This window comes from Nanorana parkeri, unplaced genomic scaffold (genome assembly GCF_000935625.1).
Source record: "Nanorana parkeri isolate BGI_ZX_2015 unplaced genomic scaffold, ASM93562v1 scaffold2140, whole genome shotgun sequence".
Classification (NCBI taxonomy): Eukaryota; Metazoa; Chordata; class Amphibia; order Anura; family Dicroglossidae; genus Nanorana; species Nanorana parkeri.
The window spans coordinates 107,445-119,632 of NW_017308408.1; the positions used below are offsets into that span (position 1 = coordinate 107,445).

The 12,188-nt window shown below is 43.0% G+C and overlaps 1 protein-coding gene across 1 annotated transcript in view; it reads right to left on the bottom strand.

Annotated features, from left to right (window-relative positions):
* LOC108800804 (vomeronasal type-2 receptor 26-like) overlaps nucleotides 1-12,188 on the bottom strand; it is a gene marked incomplete at its 3' end in the record, with an annotated part of 31,891 nt that overhangs the window by 14,526 nt on the left and 5,177 nt on the right. The window contains exons 2-3 of the mRNA XM_018572815.1: nucleotides 10,966-11,159; nucleotides 10,718-10,835 (exon numbers count right to left, since the gene is read on the bottom strand). Coding sequence (XP_018428317.1) covers nucleotides 10,718-10,835; nucleotides 10,966-11,159 — 312 coding nt within the window. The remainder of the gene's footprint in view (nucleotides 1-10,717; nucleotides 10,836-10,965; nucleotides 11,160-12,188) is intronic.

Consider the following 12,188-nt stretch of genomic DNA (forward strand, 5'->3'; position numbering starts at 1 on the left):
TTTCTTGTCAAATACAACAGGAATAAAGACTTTCCGTATACTTCATTATACATGTACTTACTTATATACTGTATGTACTGTACTGTATGTGCATATACTGTATGTGCAGCACAATATAACAAAACCACATGATATTAAAGTGCATGTTCAGTAAATTGAGAGGAAATCTGCAGCAAGGACAATGACTCGTCTTCTCATACTCTACTATGGAATAAAATCATATTTTCTGTCTGTATTTCTGTTCACTTCCTTTCTGGTGAATGCGATGTCACCATGATACAAAGGGAGGGGAATCTCTCTAACAGAGAAACATTGTCTGCCCGTACAATGCTAGACCTCACACACAATAGAGAAAGATTGGTTTTGATTTTGTCTATTTTGTTAACAATTCTCAGTTTCCAGATGCTTATAGAGTTAAACATGTGATGGTTTTATGGTAACCCTATAGCTGGTTACATATATATTGGTTACAGCTCTCTCTATATATAGAGCTTTCTCTCTATATATGGTTTCATAGTAACCCTATAGCTGGTTACATATATATTGGTTACAATATATTTTACACCATGCCTCACCGAATTCAGTTTTGTTAAGAAAATATTTATTATAAATCAGCCACAAAGTTTCTTACCTGAAAATCCTGCCAGTTACATAAGTTCCAGTTTAAGGGTGACAACACTAAGCCACCACCCCACTATTCTCAGCAGAGATGTCAGCCCACCATGTTCACTTTTTCAGTTAGCAATTGGGCTGCTTATCAGGATTACCATATAGGGAAACAAGAGGCCAACTGAGAACTAAAACCAAGAACATCAATGTTGCAGCCTAACTGTCATTAGATAGCTGCTTCCGTTGGTAGGCTGCATTTGTTTTCTTTTTTTGAAGGTTAAGAATTTTTTAGCAAGCACAGAAAATATCTGCTGATCTTACTAGACATGCCGTGTCCTTGTCACTTCAGCTGAAAGCAAATACAATGTTATATTTCTTCTGTGAACTATCAATCACCCATTTAGTGAATATGAACAAAAGGTAGACATATTTGTAGTCCAGCATGGATGGTAACCTTGCCCACCTCCATAGATAAAATGGGGAAGAGTATGTAGCTACCATGGGACAGGAAGAGTGGACCACCAGGTGAAAAAAATAGAAAGAAATACAACTAATGCAGACACCACATCTAATGACTGATACACTGCCAAATATTCACTGAGTTTAGATATGTTTGAAAGAACTTCCAAGGCCGGCTGACCATTTTTCAGATAATTGCAAGCCAAGGTCTTAGTATTGTCAGCTTGCAATAGGAACTGCTGGATCTCCAGACAAGAACCTTTGCAATGGATTCACACAAAAAATAGCTTACACAATTGTATACAGAAATAATTTATGTCACCCATACTACAAATAGATTTTCTTTAAAGTACATCTAAATTCCAAAAACGAAAATGTAATATATTACAGCTTACCAATTCTGAATCCTGCATTAGGTTTTTTTAAAGGAGAACTATGGGGTTAAAACTTTTTCCCATAGTTCTCCTTGGGGTAACGGGAGGACACAAACTAGCGTCCTCCCGTCACCCTAGGCTCAGTATACCACGAGCTGTAGCTGGCGGTATACTGAGACGCCGCAGCTGAAGTGGATCCCGACAATTGTGCCGGGATCCGCCCAGCTGCGTGACTGACAGCTGGCTCTGCCTATCTAGAGGCAGAGCCAGCTGTACCCACCCCCTCCCACGTCTGTTCCGCCAGTCAGCGCTGGCAAATCGGAGCGCGGAGGGGGGAATCCAGACCCTCCCCTGTAACGGCAGAGAGCCATGACAGGATCGAGAGGTGAGTGAACGTCGGTATGTGTTTGCTCACTTCACGATTTACTGAGCCGACCTGTGACAGTCTCATTGTCACAGGTCGGCTAGAACTATGAGCTGAGTGAAAAGCACTCACCTCATAGTTCTCCTTTAATGTTTCCATCATTTTCACCTGGTGATCTGGCCAGTAACACAATTCCTGTCTCTGGGTGGCTCCACTCCATAGAGGAGTTAAGGAGCCATCGTTGAACAGCAGCATTGTCACCCTGTGGGGAGGGTGGTGTTAGATGCAGTAGCAGATTTCAATTGCAGCCACCATATATTATGACTGGTAAACTACAATATACAACATGTTTGCTTTTTGGTTTGGATATACTTTAACACTTGTAAATCTCACACATCCCAACGTAAACCGATGGTGCGAGCATTGTAAATCCTCTCAATGACACAATAAGCCTTCTATGTGGTCACAACCTTGTAGATCTTATGCAAAGTTTTGTACTTGATAGCTGACTTACGCTGAACACATGACATCGTAGAATTGTCTTCCAGCATATCTCCACTGTGACACTGCAGAATGAACAGCAAATATTCCTCCTATTATGATGTCTCCTTCCTGGGAATATTTCTCTTATTTATCACTGATAGACTGGATATTAATGTCACAGAATGTTACTTTTAGAAAAGAAAAAAGGTGAAATAAAACAAATAGAATCTACGAGGACTTCATCACAAGAAAAACTGCAACTGACTTTATATAATTCCAGCACTATTATTACAGTATATAAACTCTAAACTCTAAACTTACAAGCGTTTCTCTGTCAGTACATTACTAATATCATTGCTGTATATGGCACCCACTTATTCAGCAGCACTGTAAACAATGAGGACACACAGGAGCAATAACTATATAATTTTAATGTATACAGATATAGGCTGAACTAGGTCATCAAAAATATCTGCCATGGAGGCTCATGCACGCAGCCGTCAATGATTCTAAAATGGCTCCACGCCTTCCCTAGACATTCCCCACTTTATCAGGAAGCACACCGCTCCTCATACCATCAACAACTTTAAAATGATCTTGTGATCCTACTACCACCCACTATGTATCATTCAGGTGCCCACGGAAGGCAAAAGCCAAAAATTAAGCCCGCTGTGGCCCTGGCTTGAGCGTTGGTAATAATTACACTTATGTCCCCTTTGCCCAACGTAGTCATTTTCAAGGACTCCTTAACGACTGGAAGGTTACATGCAAAAGAACCAAACAAATGAAACAAGCGCACAACTGGTGATAGGTCCTAGGTGAAAAAGGGAGGGGGGGGCTGAACAAGTACGGCGTGCAAGCTCCTAATATCAGGGAGAGGAACCCTGCAATACAATACATATACAAACAACGAGTGTAAGGAGCGCTACTGCCTGGAATGTGATTAAATGATGTCTGATAATAAGTAAAGAACAAATGGTGTGACTTACAGTTACAAGGCTGCTGGTGTGCCAAAGATGGAAAGACAATGACAGGTGGATGGAGGGAGTCTGGGGGGGGGGGATGATTCCAGGATGCAATAATATCGAGTGTGAAAGCACTGTGAAGATCCCTAGCAGCACGCGTGCATTGCTGGCTAGGCCGCGCCTCGGCGGCTTTGGGAAAGGAAAAGCCGCGGACGGCTGTGAACAACTGTACTCAGTGCGTGCAGGATGATGACACGCTGCCAGGATGAGTCTTAGGTAGGGGAAGAAGTCAGGAAGGGTGGGCAATGGTATGAAGAATGGGGCTCCCAAATTGGTGGCGGCTACGCGTTTCGAGGCACAGCCTCTTTCTAAAACCTTAAAGTGAAGATGTGTCTGGAAGGGTACAAGTGACTTGCGGAAGGCTACAGTAGTACTGATATTCAAAAAGGGTCAGGATGCCAACCTGGGAACTACAGATCAGTCCAGTCTAACATCAATATATTCAAACTGTTTAAGGGAATGATAAAGGAATATTTAGTGGATTTTGGGATTTAGGAAGGGCCGTTCTTGTCAGACCAACCTACTAACATTCTATGAAGAGGTGAGTTGAGATCTGGATGGAGGGAGGCCGGTGGATGTGGTGTACCTTGATTTTGCAAAAGCATTTGACACTGTAGCACATAAACTCTTAGTACACAAGCTAAGGTCTATGGAAATGGTGTCTACATGGATAGAGAACTGGCTACAGGAACGTGTCCGGAGAGTATTGATACATGGCTCTTTTTCAGATTGGTCTAAAGTCGAGAGTGGCGTTCCCCAGGGTTCCTTGCAAGGCCCCATACTGTTTAACCTGTTTATTAATGATATTGGGGAGCCATGGCCATTAATAGCCATGTTTCTGTTTTTGCAGATAATACTAAAATCAGCAGGGTAATAGACCCGGGATTAGACAGTATAACATTGCAGGAGGACCTAGATAAAATAGGAGAGTGGGCAACTATATGGCAGATGAGGTTTAATGTTGAAAAAATTTAAGTAATGCATTTTGGGGTTAAAAACAGGCAGGCGGAATACACATTAATGGGAACTCCACTAGGGAAGTCAAAAATGGAAAAAGATTCGGGGGTCATAGTCGATTACAGATTGCATAATAGCTTGCAATGCCACGCTGTGGCAAACAAAGCGAGCAGAGTAATGCCATGCATTAAAAATGGAATGTACTGTAGATACAAAACAATATGTTGCCACCTTATAGATCACAGGTTCAGTCTCATCTTGTTATGGTAAACTTGTGGTTTACCGTTCTCCTCTGAGAATCTCAGCTAGGATTTCCAGAAGATCCGCTACTAATAGATCTCACAGAGTCCAGGTCAGTATGGCTAGTAATAGTAAAAGTTTCCAGACCAGGACTTCCAGTGTACCCTGAGGCTGGGCTTGTCATCTCTGACTTAGAAGGGTATTTAAGCACAAGATCTGCAAGGAACTGGTGCTGTGTCTTTTTGCCAGCTTCCTGTTTGTTTAAAGAGCTTATACTTCTGCTGTTTTCTCGTAGCTGACCCGGACCGCCTGACTCTTCTTGCTTGCTACCTGCCCTGATCTTCTGCCTGGACCCAACTTTGCTCTTGTCTCCTGTGTTTATTCTCTGATTACTCGTTGCTGACATGGGACCATCTGACGTCCCTCTGCTAGCCGCCTGCCTTGAACTCTGCCAGGATCTTATCAGAATGTTTATACTGATAAAATAAACAGTTTCTGTTTATGAAAACAAGCAAGAATCTATAATTAAGGAGATTCCCAACTTATTTCCACAAATCACAAAATAACTCAAATTTGTTTATTTGTGCTAACCTGAAGACAAAATGAGTACAATAATGTGCAAAAATATATATATATATATTTATTAACTAAAAATCAGTGCAGAATAATAATCAAAATATAACTGGTGATAAACACAGAATGTGGATGTAAATTTCAATAATATTGATAACACAGGTAATGAGATAAATACAGTCACAGGATATTATTACAAAATATCACTGTGACAAAACTAAGTAACTTCTGGAATGTCACTAGTAGCTTCTCAGTAGCTCACAGAATGTGAAAATAAAATGTGCAGATTTGACACGTGACTTCTCCCAGCCAACAGATATTCACAAGCTCAACTTTTACAGTGCATGGACAACTTGTTATCCCATACACAGAACTGGCTATAAGCTAAGAATATATGTGTGGTAAAGACAAACTTCCACAATTTATTTCATTTTTAAATATACAGCATAACCCAACCATTGACTAGAAACTGAAATCAGCTTCAAGGAGATTATACATATCTGTATATGTCTCCCAAAATTGAAAGAGACAATTCATACTTCAGTAAAAAATTATTTCAATTCAATCTTGATGCTCAAGGACTAAATTATCTAGTCAGATGTATATGGCTAGTTAATTGCCTACAGATAAATAGAAATGTATACTTTACCATAAATTGCAAAATATTTTGTCTAAGAGATGTCAGCTTTGTGTCAGTTCCCCTGGTCAGCCCGTCATCAGCTTCCGACCTCTCCCATCAGTGTCTATGTACCCCCTCCTCCTTTCTGTTTTTCTTTCGTTCTCGTTCTCTCGGTCTGAACTTTCTCCAAACTTTTTATCCCCCAACAATGTGGGAGTGGATTTTTTTCCCACTTACTTATTGACGTCAGACAAGGCATCATTTTACTAAAACAAATCCCGGCAATTACCTAAAGGGGGCACTATTGGACTGTTAATCCTTTTGGACTTTTCTTTAAAATTCCAATATTATTCCTAAAGATGACCCTTGACCTAAGCCTTGAACAAAACCATAAATATAATAGTGTGGTCTGTTCTATGGCAGCATATGTCTGACTTACTGTCTCTTAATAAATATACAGTTTTGAGAAAGTCTGAACTACGGCAATTAATTTTTTTTAAATACATGAGAGTGAAGCAATTGGTACCAGACACAGTGGTTCTCCACACATTTTGAAAATAAAATGATAAACACATATCAGCATATCCCACCTAATTCTATGTACTTAAACCACAAACCCACCATATTATCATATCAATAATACATACTAACATGTTTCAATTAGTAAAACCAAACAACGTATAATGAATATAGGTTTAATATTGTAAGAATACATAATACTTGAAATGATTCAATGAAGTAGGCATACAATATTAATAATGCAATAGGAATTATTGCTAATATAATCACTTGCAATTAATAGTACTTATTCATAAGGCAACTTTTAAATTAGTTCTTTTACCCCTTAAAGAAAAAAAAATCAAAGTCTTGTGTTCCTTATTTAAGTGTAAGACATGGCGGTCATCAATCTCATTATAACACAGTCTGGCTCCATGGCCAGTCCTTATCTTATGTTTGTTGTCTAGGACCCCACAATTTGCCTGGTAATGTACAGGTGAAACTCGAATAATTAGAATATCGTGCAAATGTTCATTTATTTCACTAATGCAACTTAAAAGGTGAAACTAATATATGAGATAGACTAATTACATGCAAAGCAGGATAGTTCAAGCTGTGATTTGTCATAATTGTGATGATTATGGCTTATAGCTCAAGAAAACTCCAAATCCACAATCTCAAAAAAGTAGATTATTGCATGCAATCAAAAAAACAAGGATTGTACATAGAACAATATCGGACCTCTGAAAAGTATAAGCATGCATATGTATTCAGTACTTGGTTTGGGCCCCTTTTGCAGCACTTACTGTAAATACTTTTGCACGATATTCTAATTATTCGAGTTTCACCTGTATTCTTGACAATTCTTATTTTGTAAACTACAGGTGAGATCTTGTCAATGATATTGTAGGGACCTTTCCATGACGGAAGCAACTTCTTTTCTTCTACTCTGTCTCGAGCAAAACTATAAAGATACACCTTATTACATGTTTCATACGCCTTATTGGTGGTTTTGAGATCATAATAAGTTTTATTACTTACTGCTGCTTTCTCGAGAATCTTATGTGCGAAAGCAAAAGCATGTTGTAGATGCTGACAAAGGTTTTCCACATACTGATGTGTCATGGCTGCATTGATCAGGTTATGATCTGATGTTGTGGAAGTACCATTTTCCTACCTGTCATCAGCTCAAAGGGTGACATCTTAGTAGCAGCACTTGGTGTAGCTCTGATAACCATTAGCACTAAAGGCAACTTCATGTCCCAGTCTTTACCTGATTCCTTAACGAATTAATTAAGGATGTTGACAATTGACTGTTTATATGTCACGACTGCTTTAGTGGCAATTGGGATTCACAACTGCGGAGTTTAGCACGCGTTTGGTGGTTGGAGACAGCTTCTCAGGTTCGAGTCCCAGGCATCACTCCCTTTAGGAGGGGTCCTTCCCAGGCAGGGTAGATTGAGGCAGAGATTGTCCAGAGGGATTCCTTCCAAGGCAGGGTAAATAGGGAGATTGTAGGGTTCAGAGTCAATGAGGCAGCAGGCGTTCTGACTTCAATAGTTGAACGCCATACTGCCTCAGCTGACAGTCCATGTACCCATTGCACTCCTGACCGCACGTCCAACAAAGTATCCTGGGTGCTCAGTAGTCGACGGATGGCCACCGTCAAAGTAATGCAGAAAAGAAATAGACACCGGCACTCCAATAATAAATCGATTACGTCTATTTATTGACGTACATCAAAAGCAAAATAACACACTTAGTGCGACGTTTCGGGGACACACAGGAACCCCTTCATCAGGCAAAACTGATACTGCCTCAGCTGGGGCTTTAAATAGCCCAGGAGTGAGGGAGGAGTCAATTGCCTTGACGACCGGCTTCCGCGTTCCACCGTGGAACGCAGGCCGCTCGCACCGCAATCCGGAAGTCGAGCGGCTTCCGCGTTCCACCGTGGAACGCAATTTGTCCGTCCCTGCATGTGGGGAGACCCGAGCGGTCTGAACCCTCGGGACTCGTTACATTATAGCACTTTACTGCTCCGCTAGATGCTGGGCGATAGGCAATGTGCAATTTCCGTTTGACGCCCAAGATTTTCCACATGTTAGACATTACCTCACTTGTAAAATGCCGGCCCTGATCCGATTCAATCGGCAGACCAAATCTGGAAAAAACATGGTTAATAAGCAAAGTGGTGCATGTTTCCACGGTGTTATTATGAGCCGGTAAACACTCTACCCACTTGGTAAATACACAAGTGACCGTTAACATCTATTTGTTTCCCCTGGATGACTTTGTGACAGGACCTATAAAGCCGATCTGTATATCGGACCATGGCAATGAGAAACCCTTTTTTATGAAGTGGGGCAAGATGTGTGGGACCTTGAGGTTGGAACTGAGCGCAAACTAGACAACCCTGACAGTATCCCTCATGTCCAAGGAAGATGACTTTGGTACGACACCATTGGGCTTTCTGTAATAAAATTTGAACACCTGCCTCCCTCAATTGGTTAAGCACGCGCCTAATCTCTTGGACATGCTTTTCCAACCCAAAGCTACCCAATCATTGATATCCTCTATAACAATCAATTTTTCTTTAAAAAAAGACATCACCTGAAGATCACTTCTCTAGCATCCTTCTTAGTCAGACCAGTCTCAGATTCTGCACCAGAATGACTAGATTAGCTAGGAACACTCTTAGTGGTCTATTCACTAAGCTGCCGTAGGCAGCCGAGTGAATGACCGACCTGAAGCGAAGTGAACGCTGTTCAGCTATTCACTTCAGGCCGGTACGGCTGATTTCAGCCATATATCAGCTGAAATCAGCCGTTCATCTGCTGGCTTCGCGTGGCTTCGGGTCGGCTGAACATGCTCAGCATGTTCGGCTGACCCGAAGTGCAGAAGGAGTTCGACTCAGCCGATCAAACATCTGGATCGGCTAAGCCGAACCTTCGGCAGGCTACTCGCTGCTGTTCGGGCTATTCTTATAGATGCCGAACAGCTAAGCGGAATTCGGCTCGGCTGTTCTGCTCGGTCTCTCTGTGGGACCGAGCAGAACAGAAAAATAGTTTAAAAAGTAGAAAAATAAAACTAGAAAATGATTGTGCGGATCTAGCAATGACAGCTAGCTCCGCCCAACAGTTTTCTATTGGCCGGCAGTTCTGCTGCCGTCAAAAAAAAGAAAAAAAATTCTGGCTATAGGAATGCATTGCTAGATTCCTATTGGCTATTTCAATTTGCAATAGCCAATAGCAAACTAGCTATTGTACCCGCCCTCTGCTGCTGTCAATCAGTTGTGGGGACCTGATGAAGAACTGCAGGGCGCGTGCGGTGCTAGTTTGCTATTGGCTATTACAATTTGAAATAGCCAATAGGAATCTAGCAATGTATTCCAATGGTGAAACATTTTTTTTTTTATTATTCTGACACAGCTCTGTGTCAGAGTAAAAATAAAAGAAAGAGCAGTGTCTCTCTCCTGGGCTGCCGGGAGCGCTAGGCTGTCTGGAGATCAGTGTCCCTGGTTAGCTGGTAACCATGGACTCTGATCTCTCTGCAAGTGGCCGGAGCCAGCCGTAAGATCTTGGCTGGCTCTGCCCAGCTGTCAGAAGCAGGCTGTCAGCTGGCCACTGGCCGGCCCTTTGTCAGCTTCGACTTTCAGCCCGGCTCAGCCGAGCCGAGGCATATGCCTTCGGCTCGACTGAGCCGCTCGGCCAAGTTTGGGAGCTGTACGGGCTATAGTGAATAGCCCGAACAGCAGCCCTTTGGTTGTACTCAACCAAAGGGGTCCTGGGGCCGAAGCTAGCCAAAGGATCAGCCGAAGCTCCTCCTCATCCCTTATGTTAAAGGCCTATAGCATATACCCATCAATAATTTACCATTTTATTGTTTATCTCCAGCCATAAGGACTCTGCACCATTATCAGTATCATTAGTGATATTGAGCACATTTATCATAAGATTTTTCTGGATTTACAGGAATACCCCTCCCCTTCTTCTTTCTTCCTTGTCCCTCTAAAATAAATTGTACCCGTAAATATTCACAATCCAGTCATGTGTGTTTTAAACCAGGTTTCCATTTATATTAAATTATAGTTGGGCTGTTACATGACTCAGCCATACTCTCAGTGTTGGACTCCAATAATGTAAGCTCCTTCATGCCTGTTATGGTCCCCCTTTCACTCCTTTCAATCCTACTCCCCCACCTCTGTGCCTTGCAGCTTCTTTGGTTTTTGCTCACTATCTGGCAAGGTCTTTTTTAATTCCCCTTTTGGATCCTAGTTTAAAAAACTCTCCACCGGGGGGGCGTGGCCTGACTATGGCGGTGTAGAGACGCTGAATCTTTGAGCTATGCTGCTATCCGGGCATCATGCAACTACCGACTCACCATAACTCTCTCGCCCGATGTCCAAGAAGTGCAAAGCCGTGGGGGACACCCCTTCTTCTCTTCCCCATCTGTCTCTACTCGCTCCGCCTCACACTCTCACCCTCCTCGCTAGGGTACCCTCCCTTCACTCACCTACCCATCTATTCCTTGACCCCCCTAGTTCACGTCCACCCTCCCTCTTCCCCCTTGCGCCTGCGACCAGGTCATGGCGACTCTCAAAGTCCTCTCCACCAATGTAAAAGGGATGAATGTCCCTGAAAAAAAGAGAATGATCCTAAACGAACTCCACCCCCAGAGAGCTGAAGTTGCTTCCTACAGGAGACACACTTCCACTTCCACGTGTAGAGACTAGAAGGTACCCGACTGCCTACCACATCGGCTCACCGGACAAACGATCCAGGGGAGTTAGTATCCTCATCTCGAGTAAAGTACCCTGGTCGCTTCTGGACCAGCATGTGGGAGAAGAGGGCAGGGTCTTGTTCTTGAAAAGGACTATAGGCTCTCAGGTTCTGACATTTGCTAACGTTTATGTCCCTAACCAACACCACCTCACATTTCTGGAGTGTGTACTGGCGCGGCTGTCGGGGTTCCGGGAGGGTGTGTTAATTCTAGGGGGTGATTTCAATCTCATCTTAGATCCGTGCTTAGAATCTTCCACTGGCGTAACAACCGGGGGGGGGGGGGGCGGCCGGTGCGCTGGCCCTGGGCGTAAAGCCGAAGGTGGCCGCCAGCCGAAAATGGCACTTTTGGCTAAATGCAGAAAGTGCCATTTCCCTGCCGTTTTGTCGGCGCAGCCGTGATTTCTTTCTTCCCCAGTGGGTGCTGCTCTTTGTCCCAGCAGGGAGGAAAGAAAGTTACAGTCGGCCGAGCGCTGTGGGAGGAGACCGACGGGAGCGGCCGGTGTCTCTCCTCCCACACCGCTCAGCCGCCTATCACAGTCCGACAGAGCGGTGTGGGGCGGGGACCGCCCACGCTGTCACAGGAGGCTGGGCTCTCCTCCCTGCACCACCCCGCCCAGCCTCCTGTGACAGCGTGTCATTGAGGAGAGCAAGAAACAAACACTCAGCAATCAGTGATCGCTGAGTGTTTGTAGATAATTGAGGACATGGTATGGTTACTATATCCTCAATTATGAAAGAATGGGAGTGATCTATCTCCCCTCCTGTTCATTCATAGTTGTAGTTATAGTAAACATACTCAGTCCTCATGTTATCTATGAACAGGAACACTCATAAAGGATGCCTGTTCATTGATAGCAGGGGATACAGAAAAAGAGATTGAGGACTCTGTGTTCTCAATCTCTTTTTCTATTTTAACCCCTTTGTGACGGGAGACGTACAGTGTACGTCTTGTCACTTTGTGCCTATATGACTGGCCACGTACACTGTACGTGACGAGTTATATCAGGCTTTGTAATGCCGGTATTTGCTGATTCTCAGCATTTAACAGTCATTCATTAATGTCTCAGTATTGAGGCATTAATTAATGAAATAATTAAGCTTTTTGTAAAAGCTTCTTCCTTTCATTAATGAAAGAATGAAGCCGTTACATGCAAATAGAGGACCGCAATTTGCGATCCCGTATTTGACAGCTCAAAATAGCAGAGA